Source organism: Ochotona princeps, chromosome 6 (assembly GCF_030435755.1).
Source record: "Ochotona princeps isolate mOchPri1 chromosome 6, mOchPri1.hap1, whole genome shotgun sequence".
In the NCBI taxonomy this organism is placed as follows: domain Eukaryota; kingdom Metazoa; phylum Chordata; class Mammalia; order Lagomorpha; family Ochotonidae; genus Ochotona; species Ochotona princeps.
In genome coordinates this window covers 2211562-2236316 of record NC_080837.1, presented here as the reverse complement: position 1 = coordinate 2236316, position 24755 = coordinate 2211562, and the positions used below count along the sequence as shown (strand labels likewise).

Genomic DNA, 24755 nt, shown 5'->3' with positions numbered 1-24755 from the left:
AAAAAAATGCTCAGTGTTGACTCCATGCAATACACACAGTCCTAACTCTCAGACTAACCCCACCCCCATGTGAGGGCTTGTGGCAGGTGCCGGGCCAAGACTAGTTAGACCACAGTGATCAAATCCAGTCCACAGCACCTTCCATTTTATTGGTTTATTTACAAACAGGGGGAAGTCAAGTGGGGACACTAGGGGTCGGAGTCAGTCAGGGCCATCCAGATGTGGAGTGGTTCCTCCGTGCTCTTGTCTTCTATCCTTGTTCTTCCCCTAGGAAATGGCCCCTTGATTCCTCAGGTCAGCCTCACCTGCGGCTCCTGAGCCCTTCACCAGAGCAGATGGATCCTGGGGGTCGGGGTGGAAGGAGGGCCGCAGCCCCCTCAGTTTGTGTAAACCTGAGTTCCGATCACACGCATGATTTCCTTCTGTATCTTGGGGTCCTGAGTATTAATGTTGGCATCGCCCACCTGCCCATCCTCATACCTGCCAAAGACGGTGCACATTAGCATGAGGGCGGGCACCACACAGCAGTGCCTACCCCGGCTCAGCACTCGGACCCAACCCTCTCCAGCAGGATCTGCCCATCCCCAGTCTTCAAGGGATGTTTGAGTGTTACCCACTCTCGGGGACAGAAAAGGGCTTTCCCTGGAGCCACAGCCCACTACACCACACCCTCCCTCCCGAGACTCACACGAAGAAGAACCGAGTGCAGACATGGTCAGACACAGGGCACACCCAGATGTTCCCGTGCTTCTGGAGGTCCTTGGATGTAATCACTGGGCGCAAGAGGCCACATATCAGGGGCAGAATGCTTACGGCAGCGTCCCGCCAGGGGAGGGAAGACACAAAGCTCTGACACCACCAGGGGCAGATCATGGGCCAAAGGTACATCAGAAATAAAGGCTGAGGACCCCAGAAACAGGCACCTACCTTCACAAAGTGCTATGCAGTTTAGATTTCGGCTCTGCAGGAACCTTGACTGAATGGATCGGGTCTGCAAGAGAAGGAATCCAAGGAAGGCAGAGCCAGGCCAAAGGTGATAGCTTTCCCTACAAGGCTGGTCAGTGGCTGGAGACTGGATTGGCATCAGAGCCTCCTGCGCTCCCAGCCACTCCACAAAACCTTACTTTCCCATTACCAGTCGGAAGGAACCATGCGTCGGGCTTCCCATTTTCATCCCAAGGTAGGACTGAGGACACATGGGACTCCTTCAAGTGCTCTCCAGTCACCCTGCCCCACTGTCTCCACCCACCTCTGCAGCCTGAACCAGTCCCAGAGAAGGGGTCTGCTGCAGAGAGCAAGGCCTGCTGGTGGTACCTGGGGGATGGTGTTCATCCTGTTGTATCTCTGGACCAACTCATCCTTGGAAGGCATCCTGTGCTGTCCTTTTCCCATTCCTGTCACAGGACAACAAATGAGTTCATCCATGCAGTCCTCACTCCAGCAGCGACCAAAGTACCCACTGTGCACCAGGCGCTGAGCTGGACGCCGGGTGATGTGGCAGTGAACACATGACTGGGTCTCTGGAGGCCACCGGCCAGGAAAGAGGACTGGCAGCACAGCACAGCAGAGGTGGTGCCACGGGTCGGGGAGCACTGTGTGGGCCAGGGGAAGGGAGCGGCCTCAGCAGGGATTCCAGCGGGGGCAGTTTTCTGCACAGAAGTAACAGCAGATGAAGGGCTTGAAGGAAAGACCAAGTCTGTGTCCGAGACAGTAGGGGATGGGCAATGGCAGAGGCGTGGCAGGAAATGAAGTGGCACAAGGAGGCTAGGGGGCTGCCCGGTGAGCCTTGTAGGCTTTGCACAGGAAGCTGGAACAGCAGAGGACCCAGGAGAGAAGCCCTTCCACAGTCAGTGTCAGCACCAGGCTGGGTGAGGCTGGTGTGAAGGAAGCCAGCGGGCAGCGTGGCACCTGCCTGCCTATGTGTGAAACTGACCATTCACAAGAACAGGACACAGCACAGCATTCCTGGGCCAAGTCACTTCCTGGGATGTCACAGCACGGAAAGCTCGAGAAGCAGCTTCCTGCAGGGGCAGTTCTTCCCATGCTCCACTGCGTCCCTCAGGGTCCAGACCCACAAGCTCCCCTATCCACACTATCCTGCATGTCTCCTGTTCAGACAGGAAACCATGCTGCCCCCACTCCAGGCTCTTTCTGGGCTGGAGGAAAAGACTTCATTCTCTCTACTCAACTTTTTTTTTTTTTTAGTTTCTATTTTTAAAAAAATTTCTATTCACTTTTATCTTAAAGGTACATAGACACTGAGAGCTCTTCCATCTACTGGTTCATTCCATGAGTGCCCAGCAGAGCCAGAGCAGAGCCAGGCCAAGTACAGAAGTCAGGGACCCAATCTGGGTCTCCCAGTGGGTGTTGGGGACCCAACCACTCGAGCCAACAGCACCCACACTGTTGTGTCAGATGCCCCCTCACCATCTGTGCTCAGCTTCATCACAGGCCTGGTTCTGGCTAGGCGTGAGGGACACACAGAGCGACTGAGAGGGAGGAGGGTGAAGACAGAAACCAATCCCAGGCAGGGCCCCCCGTCTCCACTCTACCCTGGAGGGGTCTCTGCTTACAAACTCCACTCTGCCGCACTTCTCAGCCTTCCAGCAGCCATGGGGGAACAGGCTGGGGTGACAGTCCTTAGTGCCCAGGCTGCCAACACACTATGTGCTCACAATGCAGACTCAGGACGGGTTTGTGGTCTGACCAAAACGCAAGGCAATGAAAGGTCTGAGGCTTGGACTGCCAATGTCTTCCTCCCAGAGAGCAGACCCTCTACACCAGCTCCGGCAACTCCACGAGCCTTAGCAAGGCTCAGCTTTGCCTGCAAGCAGCATGACCTCCTCAGCCTGAAGAGGTCGGTGACTGCCCTTCCATGCAGGTGACACCCAGAACTGGCAGACAGAAGGTAACAAAGAATGACCTGAATTCTGAGATGGGGCTGCGAGCTGGCCCTGGAAGCTCTCACTAAAACTTGGGGCTATCACAATCCTGCCACCCACTGTCCTGTTCGTATAGTGTCCTGAAGCCAGGACCCAAAAACCCAGGGGCTAGAACAACCTCTGGATCCTTTGTGCCCAACATCTCCTTTCTCATGGCACATTTCAACACTATAGGCAAGCTATCAGCAGCTCCACCTTTGAAATATTACTTTGACCACCCAGCCCTGGAGGGTACCAAACACCAATCAGACTAAAGGCACCCTGAGAAAGACAATGGAAAATGAGAGTAGGCCAGAGTCGGAGCAAACACACGGCTGGCTGGCCATATGCAGGAGAAACCAAATACCCCACCTGCTGCTGGGGGACTCTCACCTGTCTACGGGGGCCAAAGAGATCAAGTTATGCAAGCAACATCTGCTCTGTCCATCCAATATACTGATAAAGAATACTGGCTGAGAACTTAGGAGAGCTGGATTCCTGTACCCTCTCTAATCCTTTCACAACAGCAGGGGTCTGAGAAAGCCACTTAACCTCTTGGGACCAACCATGTTGTTGGTAAACAGTAAGGGAGGATTGAGTACCTCTGACCTCCCTGTGGTGCACCCACCATCAAACATCTTCACAGACAGCCAGAGCATGCTGTTTGTTGCATGACGAGAGGTTCAGATGACTGCCCCACTCCCACCTTGAGACCCAAGCCCACGGGATGAGATCCAGTCTCCCTTATGGGGAGACTCATAACCTTTGTTACAAGACACACCGTCATCTTTTAATAGGAAAACAGGTACCTAGAAATTCATCCCAAGAGCTGAACCGCTGGGATTGGCACCTGCCTGAGATGTTGGCTTCCCATATGGGCGCTGGTTTGAGTCCTGGCTGGCCCCACTGCCGATCCAGCTTCCTACTAACGTGCCTGGGAAAGCAGCAAAGACAGCCCAAGTGTGTGGGCAGCTGACACACGGGAGACCTAGATAGGGTTCCAGAGTTTTCAATGCACTCTGGTCCCAACCCAAAAAGCTTTCTGAGAAGTGAACCAGTAGATGAAAGATTTTTCTCTCCGCCTTTCAAATAAATGTTGGGTTTTTTTTTAATTAAAAAAAAAAGGGGGGGCCAGCACCATAGCTCAATAGGATAATACTCCAACGTCAAGCACCAGTACTGCATATGGTTCCAGTGCCAGCTGCTCCACTTCCCATCCAGCTCCCTGCTTACGGTTTAGGAAGACAACAGAGGATGGCTCAAGTCCTGTGCCTACGGTGAGTGACATGAAACAGGCTCCCACCACGTGAGATACACCAGCATCCCATATCCTCTTTTTTAAATACATGTATTGATTTTTATTGGAAAGAGAGATTTACAGAGAAGAGAGACAGAAAGATGTTCCATTTGCTGGTTCACTTCCCAAACGGCCACAACTACTGGAGCCAAGATGATTCGAAGCGAGAAACCTCTTCCGACGACTGGAGTTGAGACAAACCAAAACCAGATTTCTTCCGGTTCTCCCACATGGGTGCAGGCTCCTAAGGCTTTGGGCCGTCCTTGACTGTTTTCTCAGGCCACAAGCAGGGAGCCTATTCTGCCATCTTTACTCCGCCCCCCCCATTCATATTATTAGGAAAGTGTCAAAAGATGATTCACAGATTTGGGTCCTTTCTACCCTCAGGCGAGACTTGGAGTTCTATGCTCCTGCGTTTAGTCTGGCAGGGCCCTGGACGTTTTGGTCATTTGGGGAGTGAACCATAAGATGGAAAAGCTCTCTATTACTTTAAAAAAATATTAATTTATTTGAAAGTTAAAGTTAGAGAGCTACAGAGAGAGGGACATTAACTGGCACCTATGTGGGATGCCAATGCCACAGACAAGGCCTTAGCCTACTATGCCACAGAACCACCCCATGTTTTACATATTTCTATGTCAGGATCTCATAAGAGCATTGGTTGGAGTTCCAGCTAAGATTTATTTATTTTTATTGCAAAGTCAGATATATAGGGAACGACGGCGTGGCTTAGCGGCTAAAGTCCTCACCTTGAACACGCTGGGATCCCATATGGGTGCCGGTTCTAATCCCGGCAGCTTCACTTCCCATCCAGCTCCCTGCTTGTGGCCTGGGAAAGCAGTCGAGGACAGCCCAAAGCCTTGGAACCCTGCACCTGTGTGGGAGACCCGGAAGAGCTCCAGGTTCCTGGGTTCAGTTTGGCTCAGCTCCAGCCGTTGCGGCCACTTGGGGAGTGAACCATCAGATGGAAGATCTTCCTCTCTGTCTCTCCTCTCTGTATATATCTGACTATTATTTTATTACAAAGTCAGATATACAGAGAGGAGGAGACAGAGAGGAAGATCTTCCGTCCGATGATTCACTCCCCACGTGACTGCATCAGCTGGTTCTGTGCCAATCCGAAGCCAGGAACCAGGAACCTCTTCCGGGTCTCCCACGCGGGTGCAGGGTCCCAAGGCTTTGGGCCGTCCTCTATGGCTTTCCCAGGCCACTATCAGGAAGCTTTAGTGCTGCTCAGCCCTGGCCGTTGTGACCATTCTGGTGAAAAAATTGACAGACAGAAAATCTGTCTCTTCCCTCTTTCTCTGTAATTCTGTCTTCCAAATTAACAAAAAACAAAACCAAAAAGACAAAATGAGAGAACAACAGCTAGTACTAGGCCAGGCAAAAGCTAGGAGTCAGTAACTCCATCCTGGTCTCCCAAGTGGGTGCTGGCGACCCAAGTAACTGAATCATCATTTACTGCCTCCCAGGGTAGGAAGAGTAGGAAGCTCGGTCACATATCTCCGAGCCAGAAATCGACCAAGCAGTCCCAAACACCACTGGGTCTCTACCGTGTCACAACAGCCACCCCTTTAAGAAGAAAAAAAACAAAACAAAACAAACAAACAAACAAACAAAAAACAAAGTCCAGCAGGGGTAGATGTTTTAAGCAGAGGCTGGAAGGCTGCCTGTGGCACCCAAGAATCACATGTTGGTTCAGGTGTGTTTGGGCCTGTCACTCCCATGGGAGACCCAGGTTAACCTGCCAGCTCCTGGCTTCAGCTAGGCCCAGTCCCGGCTACCCAGAGATCTGCAGAATGAACTGGTAGATGGCAGATGTGTCTGTTTCTTCCTTTTAAATAAACTGTGAGTAATAACAGTCTTGATTAATAATGCCATTTTTTATTCATTTAACCAAGGTTTATCTGTTTTGGAATTTTTAGTCTTATCTACTCATATGCTGGCATCTCACTGACTGCGGTTCTACCTTTTTTTTTTTTTTTAAGATTTATTTTTATTGGAAAAGCTGATTTACAGAGAGAAGGAGACAGAGAGACCTTCTGTCTGCTGCTTCGTTCCCCAAGTGGCTGCAATAGCCCAAGTTGAGCCTATCCGAAGCCAGGAACCAGGAACTTCTTCTAGGTCTCCCAAGTGATACAGGATCCCAAGGCTTTGGGCCATCCTCTACTGCTTTCCCAGGCCACAAGCAGGGAGCTGGATGGGAAGTGGAGTAGTCTGGACATGAACCGGCATCCATATGGGATCCAGCGCATGCTAGGCAAAGATTTAGTCATTAAGCCATCACACCGGGCCCTGACTGTAGTTCTAACTCGGTGATTTTCTTTTTCCTACTCTGGTTCACTGCTGTTATAAACTGCTATAGTTCTGGGACTCTGGTTCTAACTCATCTCCTGTTTCTAAAGGTTGTAGTTACTTCAGGACACCAACAATTTGCCTTTACTGTGTGTGGGCCTGGAGCTGACCCCTGTACACAGGCGACAGGCCGCAGGTGCAGCAGGAAGGATCCAACCATAGGACACTGAAAGTGCTCAAGGTCTCATGCCTTTCTGATGAGACGTAACTGGACCTGTTTCCTGACAAGAATCTTGACTTTGGGCCCGGCGGCGTGGCCTAGAGGCTAAAGTCCTCGCCTTGAACGTGCCGGGATCCCATATAGGTGCCGGTTCTGATCCCGGCAGCTCCACTTCCCACCCAGCTCCCTGCTTGTGGCCTGGGAAAGCAGTCGAGGACGGCCCAATCCTTTGGGACCCTGCACCCGCGTGGGAGACCCGGAAGAGGTTCCTGGTTCCCGGCTTCAGATCGGCGCACACCGGCCCATTGCGGCTCACTTGGGGAGTGAATCATCGGACGGAAGATCTTCCTCTCTGCCTCTCCTCCTCTCTGTATATCTGACTTTGTAATAAAATAAATAAATTTTTTAAAAAAAAAAAGCATCTTGACTTCATTATGCTTTATCTATGGAACAAAATACTCCTCTAATACTCCGTGCGACTTTTAAAACAGTTCCATACTGTCATATATGATTCAAACTTTAAAAAGTGGTTGATGAAGGATCAGTGCAGTGGCTTAACATGCTAATCTTCTGCCTATTGTGCTGGCATCCCATATGGGCACCAGTTTGAGTCTCAGCTGCTCTACTTCTGATCCAGCTCCATGCTAATCTGCCTGAGAAAGCAGAAGGTGGCCCAACGACTTGGGTTCCTGAATCCACGAAGGAGACTTGGAAGAAGCTGCTGGCTCCTGGCTTTGGCTAACTCAGCCTTGGCTGTCATTGTCATTTAGGAAGTGAATCAGAGGTTAGAAGACCTCTTTCTTTCTCTCTGTAGCCCTGCCTTTCAAAACACATAAATCTTAAAAAGAAGCCTCACATGAGTGCTTTCCACAATCTCTCTAACTTCCAACATCTAAAATGTTGCTTACATCAAGTTCTGTTTCATTTTTCAGCAGCTTCTTAACCCATCCTCAGGACTTAGTCTACAATGAATACAATTTTTTTTTTTTTTTTAAAGCAATGACCTTACTGTGAAAAGAATCTGAATTTCTAATGGGAGAAAGTCGACACACAGACCACGTATCTATGACTGGGAGACAGCTGACATACGCTGCAGCTCTGTGACGGCAAGGTGAGGTGGGGTGGACAGCACACATCACGTGTTCACAAATGGATGCAATGCCATAGTCAGGACGGCCAGACAGTGTTTCTTACCTGAGTATCCAAAGGAAATACTGGAGATGGGGCTCAGGTAGATGCCTTTGCCATAGGCTGCTCCATGCAGCTTGCAGGGAAACAGCGGGAGGAGCATGTGAGCCTGGGTCCTCCTGCGGCTTTGCTGGGCATCTACAGGCACTGCCAGCCCTCTGCCCCTCCACCTACCACGCTCATTCAGTTAACTCTGGGCACCTGCGTTGGAGAGCTGACTGGCTAGACAAGCACAGTTAAGCTCTCCACTGCCTGTGAGAAGCTAGGCACTCGTACACTGGAGAGCAGGGAGTGGCAGAACACACGTTTCAGACCCTCCACCTGGGCCTGGATAAATACGCATGCTCCAAGAAGGATGACAATTATTCTCTGGGTTCTCTCAGGGCAAGGGAGCATGTCTCCCCCAGTAACTCTCTGGCAGCCACAAAGACCAATGGATTCTAATAGGTTAGTTCACAGCAGCTGCAACTGGCGATTTCATGTTCCTGCCAACAGTACACTCCCACTCCGAAAATCAAACAGAAATGCAACCTAAGGTCAAACGTAACAGCCACACCCATTCTGTACTCAGTTTCAACTTCCTCTCTAGGGACACCCCCAACATGGGCCAGGCTTGAGGACACTGAGGCAAGAGAAGCTGAGTACTTGAGAGTAGCCTTCCCCCAAACTGAGTGGGCAGGGAAGGGGGCGCACCCTCACCTGCAGTTTGGTGTAGGATGCATTGACCAGCCCATTGCGCAGAATCGAATGCCAGTTCTCGATGTGGGACCCACTGAAATGCAGCAGAGAACGTGTGTCCCCTCATGCAGGACGTGAAGATGGGTACAGACACACGTGCTGATGCACACGCACCCGCATCTGGTCATGCACGAAGCGTGTGCATTTAAATCCTGCACCTTCGTTTTCACTCCCGTCCTCTCTTCTGTGCTTCAGCTACACTGGGTCTCAGTCAGTTCCTGACATGCCAGAACCAACCAACTCATCTCAGCACTTATCATGGATCCCAAACATGACTTCCAGACCTGGTTCTCCTCTGGTGCAAGGGCTCTGCCATTCTGTTACTTTCAGTAGCCCTTATTTTCTGTCTCCTCGTTCCCACAATTAGGCACCAGTGCGGATTCCCTTTCAAAGCAAGTTTCAAATCTGCCCTCTATCATCTGCTCCTTGAACTACAGTTTAAACTTACAAATATGCCTTCTCTCCAACTACACCCTCCTTAGGGCCTGAGAATAATGACAGACAAAGGCACATGCACTTTTCCGTCTTCTGGGGCTGCATGGTGCTATGAGCACCTGTAATACACTTTGTAACACCTATAACACAAACCCTTCCGCCTCCCAACCTCCCCCACCCTCCTCACTGGAAGGCAAAGGTGCTGCCGTAGAGCTTCTTGGCGGTCCGGAACCGAGCCTCCTTGGCGGGAGGGCTGCTCAGCAGGAGGAACTGGTGTGAGGTGTGCATGAACTTCAGCTGCTGCCCGGGGTGGGGGGGTCAGGAAAGCAGAGCAGAAACGGAGATCAGGGAGGGAAGGGTGCGGGCAGGAAACAAATCTGGTTTGCAGGGACCCTACACCACGGAGATCCTTAGCCCCGAGAGTGATGCTGATGGACAGAGCCAATCAGGCAGGTCTAGGTCCATGGGTTCATAGTCAGTTGGCTGGGAGCCCTCCCTGCCCCTCACCAGAAACGAACCAGGTATAAACGGAGAAGGGGCACTTACCCTGCTGAGAGGTAGTTTGACAATGTGTGATCTGTTGCTGGAGATAATCCTGCAGAAAAACAGGAAGCAAAAGAAGAGGAAGTATGTGGTGACCCTGAGCAAGGAATGATGAGCTGTCAGATTCTTTCAGAGACCAGCTAGTCATTGTGGCAAAAAAATGGGGGGAGCTGGGTATTTGCTGGAGCAGTTAAGACTGCCACAACAGAAGGCCTGGGCTTGAGTCCTGGCTCCACTTCCAAACCAGGTTCCTGCTAATATATACCCTGGCATAGTTCAAGTACATGCGTCTCCACCATCCATGAAGAAGGAAGATCTGGACTGAATACTGGGTTCTCAGCTTCAGCCTGGCACAGCCCCAGCCTCAGCTGTCACTAGTGTCTGGGGAATCCAGTGGATGGAAGATCTACATTTCTCTCTGCCTTTCAAATCAGTTTTTTTTTTTTTTTTTTTAAAGATTTATTTTATTTCCATTACAAAGTCAGATATACTGAGAGGAGGAGAGACAGAGAGGAAGTGGAGCTGCCGGGATTAGAACCAGCGGCCATATGGGATCAAGGCGAGGACTTTAGCCACTAGGCCACACCGCCAAGCCCTCAAATCAGTTTTTAAAAAGAAAGAAAGAAGGGCCGGGCGCAATGACCTAGTGGCTAAAGTCCTCGCTTTGCACATCCTGGGATCTCATGTGGGTGCTGGTTCGTGTCCCAGAAGCCTCGCTTCCCATCCAGCTCCGTTTGTGGCCTGGGAAAGCGGTCAAGGATGGCCCAAGGCCTTGGGACCCTGCACCCTGTGTGGGAGACCTGGAAGAGGTTCTCGGCTTCTGTCTTTGGATCAGCTCAGCACTGGCCATTGCGGCACTTGGGAAGTGAATCATTGGATGGAGGATTTTTCTCTCCATCTCTCCTCCTCTCTGTATATTTGACTTTGCAATACAAAATAAATACATCTTTAAAAAAAAAAAACTTAAAAAGAAAGAAAAGAATAAAGGTGTAATTATCTCAAAAGGCAGACATTTTGTTGCTGTGTCTCCTCATGTATTGTGACAACACCCTGGATGATCTGTGTCGGATCATTCCTCGGGAAAAGGAGGAGGAAGCTACAGCCTTGAGGGAGTCTTAATGTCAAAGGCTGACTGGGCGGGGTAGAAGAGTGGCATTCTGGTATAACGGGTTGAGACACGGCATGCAGGGTCAGCATCCCATGTGAAACCGCTGCTCCACATCCTATCCGGCTCCCTGCCAATGAGCCTGGGAAATCAGTGCAAGACGGCCCAAGTGCATGGGCCCCTGACACCCATGTTGAGAGACCAAAAGTGAATTTTGGTTTCCTGGTTTTGGCCTGGTCCATTGTTAGCCATTGTAGCCCTTTTGGAAGTGAATCAGCAGATGGGAGATCTGTTACTCTGCCTTTTAAATTAAGCAATCCTACAAAAAAAAAAAAAAAAAAAAAGTGTGGGGGGTGGCCAACCTGGAAGAGCAAGGCAAATTAAGAGGGGAAAACTCCATTAAGTAGACAGAAGACTGGAGAAGAAGGGCAGCAGGGAGGGTTCTGAGGCAGGAAATGGGGAAGGGAGCAGGCAGACCTCTCTGGACACACAGAAAACCTGACTGAAACAAACAGGTGTCGCAGAGGAGCCAGCATGCCATACAGGCACCAGTATGCTGCTCCAACCCAGGTGCTGAGGCTCCTGCCACCCAGGCGAGATACCTGGAGTTCCAGGTTTCTGACTTTCGCCTAGCATAGCCCCAGTTGTTGAGGCCAAACTGCCTTTCCAATAAATAAAACTTACTTTAAAAAACGGACAATGTTAAACTCTCACGTGCCAGGGACACTCAGAAACTACTGGCGATGACTCTGGTCAATAACCATGTAGTGTATTCCTAAGACTGCTGAAGCCAGAGTATGTTTTCATCAAGGCAATAGGTTAGTTAGTGCCACTGCACTGCTCTGCAAGGCACACGTCAGAACGCACTGTATGCCATAAACACACACTTTTGTTTTCAGCCAGCTTAAAAAAAATAAGGAGGTAAAAATCATACTGGGAAACAGCACACCTAAAAAGAACATGAGCTATCACGTCAGTTTGTGTGTTCAGTAGGACTGGAGGCCCTGTCCAGGCAGGGGGCATCTGGGAAGCACTAACCGAATCACCCTGCCAACAACCTCCAGGAGGACACCTTACAAGACCACCTGTATGGGACAGTGGAGCTCATGTCCACCCTCCCTCCTGCCCAGCCTGGCCCTGGGAAGACGAGTCAGCCCACCCATACCACTGCAGGAGAGGGTGAGCCAGTGGGTCCAGCTTGTCCATCTGCTTCTTGATCTCCAAATACGAGCCCTGCAAGACAACGGTCCCCAGATGATGTCCAAGGCAAGCTGGGGTTTCCTGCAGACTGAGCCTAAGGGCCAGGGCAAGGTGGGCATCAGAGGAAACACAGGGGAAACAGGAGATAGGGCTCCCACCCAACAGGGCTGGAAAGACAAATGAAGATGCAGACAAAACAGCCAGCAGCTATGGCTCCTGTATCTAGTGTACCAGCAGTAAGTAAACCAGGGTCCCTGCAAGATCGGCTGAGGAACTCGTGGTGGTCCTTTGTACGAAGCAAGGCATCCTACGTACTGATCTGCACTTGGATGCGGCAGTGTGAGAAGACGCCCACTTGCACAAATGAATGCTGGCTCATATAGAGCCTGTGGACAGACTGGAGAGGGCTGGAAAAGCCTGGGCAGGGACAGCCTTGGGTCAAAGGGAGGGCCCTGCAACACCTGGCTGCCCCCCCCCCCCCACCAAGGACAGAGAACACAGGCCCTTGCTCCAGTTCCTTATCCTCCAAGCCCCTCTTTACTCTCTCAACCTTGGGAAAGAGGTCTTTCCCTCACTTCTCCAACTCTAAATTTTGAGGGAATTAGCAGCACAGCCTGTGCATCCTGCCCTGGGATGTCAGTTTGAGTTTGGGATATGCTGCTCTAATCCAACTTCCTGATAATGGCTCAAGTGCCTGGGCGTCTGTCACACACATGGGAGATCTTCATGGAGTTCTGAGCTCCCGGCTTTGGCCTGTAGCAGCTGCCAGCTCTGGCAAGCATTTGGGGATGGAAGACTGATGGGATCTCCCTCTCTCTGCCTTTCAAGTAAATGAAAATAAAGGACAAAATAAAGGGAAAAGAGGGGCATCAGCTAACGGCAAGATTTGGGAAGGTTCAGAGGGAAAAAAGAAAATCCAGGAACCTGAGCAGTTTCTCTAAACCTTCACCCTTTTCATATGAATTATAAGCAGCTGGGCAGACGAGGCCAGGGGACAGCAAGGCAGCATACCTGGGTCATCTCCCGGATGGACATCACACTATCCAGGGCCTTCTGCAGTCGCTCATAGTTCTTCTTCTACAGGGAAGCAACGGGAGGGGAAGATGAGGTGGAGAGAAGCTGGGCTGATGAAGCATGTGACAGGGCAGCACGCCACACAGCACAGCTCTCATACCACAGTCACTTAACCTTTTGGAAAATATGCAGTCCTGTTTGGAAATGAAAACAGAAATTCTCCTCTTCCTCCTAGAGAGCTAGGAGAGCTAAAGAGCACTTGGAAAGAGAGCAGCATAGTGCCTGGCACACACAGGCTGTAAAGGCAGGCACTGAGCGGATGGGTGCCCAGCCATGTGGTCACATACTACTTCTGGGTGCTCCTGTGGGAGTGCACAGGCAGACTGCTCCTCTTCACCACCTGAAGACTGCACTGAACACAAAGGCTGACCCCTCCCTCTATCCTCACCCTGCTGCATGCATTGACTGCAATCACAGGAAAGAATGCCTGATAACAAACCCCTCTCTCTCTCTGGAAAATGCATGGATGCTACTGTACAGGGTCCACATCCACAGATGAGGAGAAGGAAGCTGTAGAGGTGAGGACAGCTCCAAGCAGCAAGACCTTTGTCGGGCACTTTGCAAGTCATGCACAGGGCATCACGGCCTGCTGTTGGCACTCTCTCTCATCACCTCCATTCCTGGACCCAGCAACTGTACCTTAGGGTTAAAGGCCAGAGTCTTGGGATCAGTGGGGTCCACCACAGATGGGTAAGGCTCAAAGATGATGCTCTTCCTGGGGGACTCCAGTGCTGCCCTGCACATGGCCACCAGCAGGTCCACCACCTATGGGCGTAGAGAACCAAATGACCTCTCCTGGATCTGACACTGGTGCAGCATCTACCATTTCTCCCTGCTGCCCTTTGAATTAGAAAATAGAAATTATAGGCAATTTTCATTCACACACCACTGTGTCCGCTGCTTTTTATGACTATATGTTACAATTTTCTATCTGTAAATAATGACTGCAGTGTTTTAATGTTAAGGACATGTCACAGTTTCTTTAACTGGACCCTGACACAGGGAGTCATATCTATATTTCTTTTACAAACAATACTGTTGCATGCAAGCCTATACGTGGACACCACTGTGGAAGCCGAATTCTAAAGAGGCAAGCTGTTGGGCCCTTTCCCTTTCCAGATCCCTCTTCCATACCTCTGCTCCAGTAGCCACCTCCTCGGCAGCTCCAGACATGACGCCCAGTGTGTAGAAGGAGAAGACGCACAGCTCCCGAGTGCAGACGGCTGGCTAAAACATGGACACATGGACACATCAGACAGACAGATGGTGGGTGTGCGGGCTGTGCAGTAACAAGGTGCAGGGACAGAGAGCCTACTGGAGTCCCCTCCGTCTAGAGAAAACTGTTAGCAAGGAAACTCTCAATCCAAATGCCCCACAGCTACGTTTCCACATTCATGTTGCCGCCTCTTCCTCTGGGAAGTCTCCCCGGCCCTTCCTGGCAAAACCCTTCCTCTGAGTTTTCATAATACTTGTTTCTTTGTCTACCTGCCTCAACTTGGAACCCTGTGCCTTAGCCAGTCATCTTGGTAGAGATTTGATCCCAGCTTTTAAATGCTGGTTGAGAACTAAATCCTCAAAAAAAATACTCTGAAATCTTTGCCTCTCCAGACAGACTTGCTGGGATAGGCGGGCTCCATTGGCTGACTCGGGAGGTGTGGACGCAATCCTCTACCACAGACTCAGGAAGGAGGTAACAGAGCAGGGCCTGTACCTTGAGCATGGAGCCATTCTGGAAGACGTGCTGCTCGTCACAAACCACGCAGTACTCATTCAGCGTCGGGATCCTCTGCTCTGCGTACTTCATGATCTAGAGAGAGAACGCAGGCTGCATCTTTGGGAAGTTCACACGCATACACAGGAAGTAACTTAAATCTCCTCCAGGTGCCAGCACTGTGGTTTAGCATATTAATCCTTTGCCAGCGGGGCCAGTATTCCATACAAACATCGGTTGGAGACCCAGCTGCTCCACTTCCTACCCAGCAGGCATTGTATATGCATATGGGAACAGAGCAGACATTGGCCCTAGGGCTTGGGTCCTTACACCCACATGGAAGTTCCAGGTCCCTAGCTTCAGACCAGTCCAGCTCTCACCACTGCAGCTATTTGGGGAGTTAATCAGCAGATGGACGATCTCTCCCTCCAGCGCTCTCAATAACTCTGCCTTGCAAATAAATAAATAAATCTTAGAAGATGAAAAAAATAGATATCTGCTGCCTCCCTCATGCCCTGTGCCTAAGCCAGGATCTATTCTTGGACCTGCATGTTTGAACCAAGGATCTGACTGCAGAGCTGGTGTAAGGTAGTTAAATAAGGCCAGCCACGCCCATGACCTAGAGGACTTGCATTGACATCCTACTTCTACTACTTAATATCATATACCGGGGTACCTCAAAGGGTTCATGGAAAATGAAATTAAGAATTTCTTTTGGCTTAAAAATATTAAAAAAAAAAAAAAAGAATTTTTTTTGGAACAAAGACTCTGAAAATACATACACAACTAAATGCCACAACTGCCATAGCTGCACCAGTCTGAAACCAGCAGCCAGGATTATCTTCCACATCTGGCATGTGGGTACAGGCGCCCAAACACTTGGTCCATCTGCTGCTGCTGTTCCAGACACATTAGCAGGGAGACAAACAGAAGTGGAGCAGCTGGGGCTAGAAGCGATGCCGATATGGGCTGTCATGCCGTAAGCGGAAACAACCTGCAGAGCCACAGTGCTGGTTCCCCTCACTCCATTTCTGAGGCAGCTCCTGCTACTGCACACCCTGCAACACAGCAGAGGATGGCTCAAATACTTGGGTTCCTGTCATTCTCCTGGGAGACTTAAGATGGAGTTGTTGGTGAGTGCCTTTGGCCTGACCCAGTCCTAACCAAAGCCAAGTATTTGGGGACTGAATCAGCAGATGGGAGATCCGTTGGTCTCTCTGTCACTATAGCTTTCAAATAAATCAGTGTATCTTTAAGAAGAAAAAAAAAAAAAAAAAAAAAAACCACCTTGAGAAGCTTGGAAATAAATGTTTGGGGATCTGGTGGGATTGATGGAGGAGCTGATTACCTGCACAAGGAATCCATACTCCAGGGTGGGGATGTTCTTGCAGTGACCGCTGACCTGGGGAGAGTGCAAGGGGAACTAATGAGGCTCCTTTGAAGCTGGGACGGAGACCCTCAGACCTCACTCATGCTGAGTCCCCAGGCTTCCCCTAAAATAGCTCAGCCCTGCTCAGATCAGGCTAAGTGACAGAAAAGTTAGAGGAGATTCCTCCACTCTTGTGCCAAACATTCTTTCCTCAACCTTCTTCAAAGTAGAGAGCCTGAGTTGTTACAGCAGCCGACCACCCAACCCTATGCCCCCAAACCCAACCTAACACAATCACACATGTCTCCTCCATGGGAGACCCTCTTGCGGGCTCTGTTTCATGTCCAGTTAAAGAGACACAGGCCAGGAAGTCTGGAGATGCGGTTACCAGAAACTGCGTTTCATTCTACCCACGCATGGTACATACCCAGGTTTGACTTCTGGGCTTGTCTAAACCCTCCCCCTCTTGGGAAGCTAAACTGTCACACTCTCACTCCCTCCCTGGATGCCCAAGTCAAACCTTCCCCAGCCCATGTACCAAGGGAGAGGTCCGTGCTGGGGGAGGGAGGCCCACGTGCTGGGGGCACAGGAGACCTGCCTGGGGGCTGGGAGGGTAGCCAAACACCTCTACTTTGGGGTTCTTCATGGTGCAGGAGATGGAACGGTTCATGAGGCGCCCAACCCGAAGCTCTGGCACACCCAGCTTGCCTTTCAGCATGGAGTCCTGAATGATAGGGAAGCTGGGAGACCTGAGACGAGACAGCAAGCAGGGTCAAGAAGTTAGAAGGCACCTGGAGATGAGTGAGTCCCAGGCCAAAGTTCTACATGAAAGGCAAACACATTCCTTCAGGTCTTAAACACCATCTAAATAGGCAGCTCACACATGTGAAGCAATCGTGTTTTCTTCACGTGGGGCTACAGAGGGCAGGAAGGGCCTATACCACCACGTTTACAGTGATGGGCTGACGGCTTGGAGGAAAGTGCCGGTGTGTCAGAGATCAAGCACTGCTTGTCACCCACATGTGTGGGGACCCACAAACTGCAGCTTCTGTCTGTCTTCGGTAGGGGCAGAAGACTTTGGGGACAGAAGTGAAAACAGACTTGATGTCAAACTGTAGAGTCATAATTTACTTCTGGAATCTACACAAAAAGCCAAAGTCTGCTTGCATATGAGTTATGGAGCTAGAGCCTGTTCTCAGCTCTGCTCCCTGCAGATGCGGGGAAGGATAAGAGCCAGGAAAGGAAGGCTGGAAAGACCAGCACACATTTCTCCAAATTCCACCTGCTGGGCCACGTGCAGGAGGTGTGGCCCTGGATCAGGTGTGGATGGCAGGGGCCCACAGGGGACAGGATGGCATGAGTGCTGAAGGCTGGAAAGACCAGCACACATTTCCCTACACCCCACAGGCAGGGCTATATGGCAGAGGTGTGGTCCTGGGTCAGGATAGAGGGTAGGGGCCCACGGGGGACAGGACAGCACGGGTGCTGTTAGGAAAGGGAACTTGGTGGGTGTGAGGACAGGGAAGATGAGGCAGTGCCTACTTGGGGATGGGTGAGAAGATGCTGAGGCCAGCTCGGAACTTCTTGATGGTGCCGCTCGCCTTGAACCAACTGTGCCTCTTCTCCTGCTGGGTCTTCAAGAAATCGTTGCTTAGATGCTTCCATTGTTGGGATGTGAACATGCCCAGGATCCTGATGGATTGAGAATAGGCTTAGGCATGATTAGAGGGAGGGGAAAAGATGAAGAGAAAATATGGAGTGTGAGACCCTGGAACGGCGAAGTTGGTGAGAGTGACGGGAGGGAGTGCTAGCTGAAGCTCTCCTGCAGCATGGGGCTGCAGAGCAGACAAGGACTTGGCCATGGAAGGCACTGGTGGTGCTGGACAAGAAGCTCATCCCCAAATTCAGTTTTTGCAATGGGCGCGGGACCCTCCGCCAGCCCCGTCAGTGCTCCCCTTGTCCTGAGCAGGCCTGTGCAGCAGGGTTCAAAGCTGTCGCTCGGTCCTCAGGCCCTTTAAGCCCTCTCTTCCTGCCTGACAGAGGAAGCCAGCAGGGAACAGCTCCCCACAAAGTCTATTCCAGTTCCCGCCTTCTTTTCACCTCTCCCTTCCTCTGGAGGCAAGGGGCGGGGGTTATTTTTGGAGAATTTTATTCTATTTATTTGAAAGGTAGTGAGAGAGAGAGAGAGAGAGAGAGAGAGAGATCGATCGATCTTGCATCCTCTGGTTCACTTGCCAAATGGCCAAAACAGCTTGGGCTTCTACAGGCCAAAGCCAGGCCCTTCATCCAGACCTCCTGTGTGGGTGAAGAGGTCATCCTCTGCTGCTTCCCCAGGCACATTAGCAGGGAGCTGGATGGAAAATGGAGAAGCCAGGACTCAAACTGGAGCCCATATGGGACGCCAGCACTGTAGGTAGCAGCTTAACCCACCACACCACAACACCAGCCCAAGGGTGGATTCTTTGATTTATTTTTTCCTTTTTTTTTTAAGATTTATATTTTTTTTTATTGGGAAGGTAGATCAGATTCACAGAAAGAGTGAGAAGCAGAGAAAGACCTTCCACCCACGTGACTACCAGTTTGAATACTGGGTGCTCCACTTCCAAGCCAGCTCCGATTATGAGCTTGGAAAGCAGCAGAGGATGGCTCAAGTCCTTGAACCTCTGCACCCGTGGGGGAGATCTGTAAGCAGCTCCAGGATCCTGGATTTGGATCAACTTGGCTCTGGCCATTGTGGTCATCTGAAGAATGAAACAGCGGTTGCGGGATCTCTCTCTGTCTTTCCTTCTCTCTCTGTCTCACCTTCTCTCTGTAACTCTGCCTTTCAAATAAAAATAGAAAATAAAATGGTTTAAAAGAAAAATTCTTAAGTAGTGCCAAGGCCATGATCCTCTGTGACCAAGCCTTCTTCACTTCTCCTGCTTTGGTTCTGGCCACTCCCACCTGCACAGCACCAACAGGGTTTGGCTACCTGAAGCTCCTCCCACACCTGTGCTTTGTGAGCCGGTGTTGGTGCAAGAGCCGTTCACGCTCAGTCTGTCTGCACAAACAACTCTCTGCCAGCCTTGGGAACTGGCAAAGAGCTCCCTCTCGTTCTTTCATTTGCAGGCCTCTACCTGCCACCCAGTCAAGCACGTCTTCCACTGTGTTCTTTCTAAACCTCATATGCTGGACTCCATTACAACATATACACCCTAGACTCCACCTAGAGATTCCCTGAGGGGAAGGTGCTGTGGCTCCAAACGGATGCCAGGTTGTGTCCTGGGTGCTCCAGTTTGGATCCAGCTCCTTGCTTATGGCCTGGGAAAGCAGTGGAGGGCAGTTCAAGCTCTTGGGACACTGCACCCTTGTGGGTGACCTGGAGGAGCCTCTTGGCTCCTGGCATCAGTTTGCCTCAGCTCTAGCTGCTGCAGCTGTTTGGGCAGTGAACCAACATATGGAAGATCTTTGATGTTCTCTCTGTAGATCTGCCTTTCCAATAAAAACTAAAAAATCTTAAAGAAAAAAAAAAATGTGCTTACATTTTACTTTCACACCAAATACTGAGCGTAACGCTGAACACGCTAAATAAACTGAAGCTGCCTGGGCTCCGGCCCCCCTCCAGCCTCCCCTCTTCACCAGGAAAGCTCGAGGGCTGAAACCCAGGCCCACAGCCTCCCCTTCAAGGCTGTAAACTGCGGTCCTCAGGTTTATTTTAGCTTTTCCTGGGCCTGGCTCAGGCAGACCTCTGGGGAAGGAAACCTCCCACCCACAGTTCTGCCTGTCCATCCACACACATCCGTCTTTCATCTATCCATGCTAGAAACAGAATTCTTACTTTTTCAACTGAAGACCCAGCCCAAACCCTTCCTTATTCGACGGCTGGAAAACCTCAATCGAAGGCTCTGGAAAGAAGAGAAAAAAAAAAAGTCCCAGTATGTACAACCTTCCGTCCTGCAAAGCCCAATGCCACAGTTCAGTGGGACAGCCGGGTGGGTCCTGGGTACTCTACACAGGGGTAAGCGGAGGAGGGGAACCGCTGAGGCAGGGGTAGACATTCTCAGCAGGAAGCTGAGGGCAGAGGGAGGAAACAATTACACTAAGGAGGAAGGCCTTTAGGGCATGGCTGTGGGATGACAGCAGGTTAAGACCCCACAGACAGAAGAGGGAGAAAGAAGCCCCTCCCAGGAACCTGCAGAGTGAATTCACAGACACTGTTCCTAGTTATTTTCAACTTCAGTAGACTTAGGATTTTGGATGAGATCCCACTTGGAGCACCCTTTGTCTTTACCTGGTCCATCGAGGTACTGGGAAAGAGAAAACCGCAGCCTCAATACGATAGGTTCTGTCCGGAGGACCTTCCAGGCGGTTGAGACTTCCTCCTAAAAGGGTAAGAGAAGTAGATCCCAGTTCACAAGAGAGGAATGGACTTGAAGCTCCCCCCGAATGACACACGCATGCACCGTCCGCACGTGGTGTAAGAGAGACAAAGAGCACGTGCTCCACAAGCAACACCCGGGTGTAAGCTTCCTGGCCTCACCAGAGATCCACCCGTGCAGCTGGACATGCAGCAGCACTTACGTCAAGGAAGCTGATGTTGATGTGGAGGTCAATGTCCACGTCATCGATAGTTCCATATTCTCTACGGAGACAGAGAGGACCATGGTGAGACTCACTGAGGCAGAAAGAGCAGAGCCTGGGCTGGAGCACAGGGGGCTGGGAAGGGCGGGAGGCAGTGCTGCCTTCAGGCTCTCAGCTACAGCCTCAATTCGCCCAAGAGCGGGGCGTTCTGCCGGCCAGAAGCTCTCCCGCCCTCAGTAGGAAATCAGCTAAAATAGGAGGGGACCTCTCAGAAAAGTAGCCTGCACTCCCTCCTCACTCCTGCCAGCCATGAGGAAGTATTTCATCATCAAGTTCCTAACTCATCCTCCTATGGGTCCAGGGAGACATCTCAGAAGGGGAGCATCACCTGATGGCCACAGCGTTCTCACTGTAGAGCTCCTTCACGGCTTCAATGTCTGCATCGAGCTGCGGGTGTCGGTACAGGTCAGCTGCACAGCTCCCCTGGGAAGGCAGGCGGAAAGGACAGAGGGGGACGGAAATTAAGAGAACATGAAGAGACAAACAGGACAGGAGAAACTGAAAAGACACTGAGGGGAAGTGAAAGCCACTTGTGTGAGGGATTTTTGAGAAGGGTAGGAGCTCTGGTAAGGAGTCCACCGACAGACAAGCCTCCTGCCCATGCTAAGCGAGTAGATGGTGTGTGGGCTCAGCTCAGGCTGCTGGTTTCTCTGGGCACACCTCCTATGAGAGCTCACAACACGTGCTAGCTCAGTCAGGGCCGGCTTCTCCTGCAGCACTCTGTTCACGCACGGGCCCCACAGAGTGAGCATGTGTAACACAACTTTCTGCCAAAACAGGATGCGACGACATGGCCCTAACAAACAATACGATCCCCACCGGCTAGTGAGGACTCGGGAGACAATGATTCTAACCAAAAGCAGCCTCCCGGTAGAGAAAGCAAGGTTCATTCTGGGCCTGTTCAGACCCCCAAACGCTCCATGTCCTCTCAGCTCGACTCCAGCGCCACCTCTGTGGCTCCTGAGGCACACAGACAGCAAAGCACACGCTGCCTCACCTGAACTCCATAGAGAAACTCTTCTGACTCATTATCGCCCTCCGAGTCGTCATCATTCCAGAACTGGCCTTTGATGTCCTGGTGGCGAGAGTCAAGGACACCAACCTGTTAACTCCCTGTTATCCCACAGAATGCAGCAGCCTCAGAGAATGGGAAATATTCTCGCAGAGTGAGTACAGGTCCCTTGATGAAACAGCTGAGGCCTCGGTCCCCTCATAGATACCTTCAACCTTGGGGAGTTTGTCTCTTCCCAGATCTGATCCCACCCGCAGCTTCAGGCTGGTGGGACCTGTCTGCAGAATCCTTCAGTGTCCCTGTGGAGACTGCGGCCCTGGCAGCCGGGAGGGGAGGGCTGTGGGGGACTGCAGTGGCAGCTCTGATGTAAGCATAGCTGGGCTCCAGTACAAGCTGGCTGCTCTTACGAGGCTCACTTACAGAGGCTTTCAAGGATACCTAACTCCTCTTATTTCACCAACATTCCTCCTCTTTACTTGTAAGAAAACGGTGATGCTCCGCACACCTTCCCATCTCCTCCCCACCCCAGTAATGCTGCTTCCACGCCTCTTCCTCCTTTAACTTGAATTGGTCACACCCTTCCAAAGGTAGAATGGAAAATGCCAAGGAAAAAGCTGTTGCTCACCATTGGGTCAGAGGGTCACACACACTCTCAGGTTAGTGTTCGGCAGCACCCCTCCATGCCACCAGCTGAACCCAAGCCAACAACATGGGCATTTAGGAAGCTACAGAGCGGGGCAAAGGATGAGCTCAGGAGCAACTGGAGATCAAGGGGTAGCAGGTTCTGTGGTTTTGGCAGTCAACAGGTCACTGTGCTGTTGCTGTAGAGAGTAAACACCACCTGGTTGATCACACACCCCATAGCTGGGTGGGCATATACACAGGCACGCAGTAACACATCCCACAGCTGGGAGGTGCACACACAAAGAGTGATGCACACTCATTTACTACCCAGTAACATACCTCACAGCTGGGTGGGCAAAAACACAAGCATGCAGTTATACACCTCACAGCAGTGTGATACACAGTGATGATACACACTTTTACTACACAGTTACACACCTCATAGCTGAGGAGTGCACACACAGTGATGATAAACCTTTCCTACACAGTTGCACATCTCATAGCTCAGTGGGGCACACACAACGATGATACACACTTTTACTACACACAGTTACACACCTCATAGCTGGAGGGTGCACACACAGTGATGATACACTTTTACGACACGGCTAAACAGACAGTGGATTGTAAAATGACATACTCCATGCAATCTAGTACACTTGTATATGTAGTTCTTAATTCATGAACCATGACAACACAACACAATCCTACGATATCGTCATTTCACTTGAAACTGGACGGCTGTGATTAAAGCTAGGTCCAGACCTGGTTCATAACTGAGCATCAACCATGCAGCCAAGCATAGTGATCTGACACTCCCCAGTTCATTCTGGAACATTCTTTACAGTACCAATCCCAACAACAGCTAAGAACTACAATCAAATTTTCTCAAGTCTATTCTTAGTAATTTCCTTATTTTGAGTTGTCATCTCCATTAACACCAGTATCATTGGAACCTGTTACATGGTCATTGTGACTAACCTAAGTTAGTTCCCGACAACACAGAGTGTCCCCTGGTGGATGTGGTCGGAATGGCCATGGCCCACATGATCTCCTGGACTCATCTTGGAACCCACCCCCTCTACAAATGCTCAGTAAAACGCTAACTCCCAGCTCTTTCAGTTTCCCTGTTTGCTTCTGATGGTCAGGTCCCCAGACCTAAACTTTGCAATTTTTAGGCCCCCATGGCTTCCACCTGCAACAGGGCAGGCCACATCAAATTATGAGAGCATTCATAGCAGAGCATGGCAAAACTCCCCAAAGAGCCCAGCTTAGAGCTTTCTGCTGCTCTGCAGGTCAGCAGCTCACATGTGTGGCTTCTACCTGCAACTCCTGGACAGCTCTGAACACACATCAGTGCCCAGCCCCATCTGTGAGTTCAACTTCACAGAGATGGACCCCAAAAAATCAGCTGGAAGTGCTCCAGGTGATGAAATCCCAAAGCCAGCATGACCAACCACAATTGTGTTTCTTGGTTCTGCACAACAGCTCAAGACTAATCCACTCCAACCTTAAACAGAACTGTTCCTGGTCTCCAACACAGTTCTTCTGAACCTGGTCTCTAGATCAGTACTTCTCAGGATTGGAAGATCACCTCCCTGACAGCCATACTCAGCTCATGCAGGCTAGGGCTGCACTCCCTGCCCACCTCAACTGTGGCCACAGTAGCCCCTGCATTCCCACGTGCAGGTCCACCTCATGTCGGAATATGGGGCTAGGAGGACAGAGAATCCAATGCTTTGTTCTGCCTCTGTCCTCAGCCCTGTAACACAGGCAAAGAACAAACACTCGGCTGGATGCCAAAGCTAAAAAGGAAGACAAACTCAAGTGCCTCCGTGCTCTTACACACGAAAACCAGGCCAAAGCGGTTCTGACAACCAAGACTTCATTCACCTTTAAGGGCAGCTGGGAAGGGCACAGGCAGACTCAGCGGGGACAGGGGAGCGGGCTTGTGAGATGGGAAAGAAACAGTTAGGTTGTTGCTCCAGACGGCGCGGGACGTCAGCCTCTGTGTCCTGGGACCGGCGGAAGGAGCACGCAGCTGGACCCGAAGTACCAGGTTGGTCAAAGTTTTTTGCTGCTGCCAGAGGTCAAGAAAAACTTAGCATCTCTCCAGGGGCGGTAGTTGCTTGGCGTCTGCTGCCATTACAAAAAGATAAAAGGAAGTTCAGAGGCAGGTACTCCTGTCCAGATTGCCAATTGTTCCAAGGCAGACTGCTTTAGTTCCCATTTTACATCCTTACCAATTTCATTCACAGGTCATACATTAGGAACAACCTAAAAAATTACGCTACTAAAGATTTACTGGATTTTGAGTCCTGTCCGCATTTCCCAAGTCCTACACACGGCCCAGGCAGAACATTTCCTGCCCTTGCCACTACTGGGGGAAAGCCTGGGAGTGGA

The 24755-nt window shown here is 50.8% G+C and overlaps 1 protein-coding gene across 4 annotated transcripts; it reads right to left on the bottom strand.

Moving 5' to 3' along the window:
• Positions 1-128: 128 nt before the first annotated feature.
• On the bottom strand, positions 129-24296 carry PARP6 (poly(ADP-ribose) polymerase family member 6). Of its 4 annotated transcripts, none has more exons than XM_036495485.2 (23): positions 24246-24296; positions 22354-22549; positions 21714-21791; positions 21045-21139; positions 20657-20717; positions 20367-20457; positions 19914-19980; positions 17639-17788; positions 16635-16845; positions 16076-16129; positions 14728-14823; positions 14151-14243; positions 13656-13781; positions 12954-13019; positions 11908-11975; positions 9641-9689; positions 9282-9394; positions 8621-8693; positions 7928-7997; positions 1315-1394; positions 928-991; positions 689-773; positions 129-480 (listed from the first exon to the last, which is right to left on the bottom strand). In XM_036495485.2, exons 2-23 carry the CDS (start codon positions 22354-22356, stop codon positions 378-380), a joined length of 1896 nt encoding a protein of 631 aa, XP_036351378.1. In that variant the 5' UTR covers positions 22357-22549; positions 24246-24296; the 3' UTR covers positions 129-377. The 4 variants fall into 4 exon arrangements, 2 of the variants coding, with proteins under 2 accessions (XP_036351378.1, XP_004594711.1); XM_004594654.2 differs by having other exon boundaries at positions 9282-9391; XR_009245568.1 differs by lacking the exons at positions 129-480; positions 7928-7997 and having other exon boundaries at positions 701-773.
• Positions 24297-24755: the final 459 nt, after the last annotated feature.

What these genes read in the sequence shown, in the direction of transcription:
- PARP6 (XM_036495485.2), bottom strand. An exon ending in TCAACATCAGCTTCCTTGAC is followed by an intron (nt 20,458 to 20,656) that starts GTAAGTGCTGCT and finishes TTACCCTTTTAG; the next exon opens with GAGGAAGTCTCAACCGCCTG. An exon ending in CAGCACGGACCTCTCCCTTG is followed by an intron (nt 16,130 to 16,634) that starts GTACATGGGCTG and finishes CACTCTCCCCAG; the next exon opens with GTCAGCGGTCACTGCAAGAA.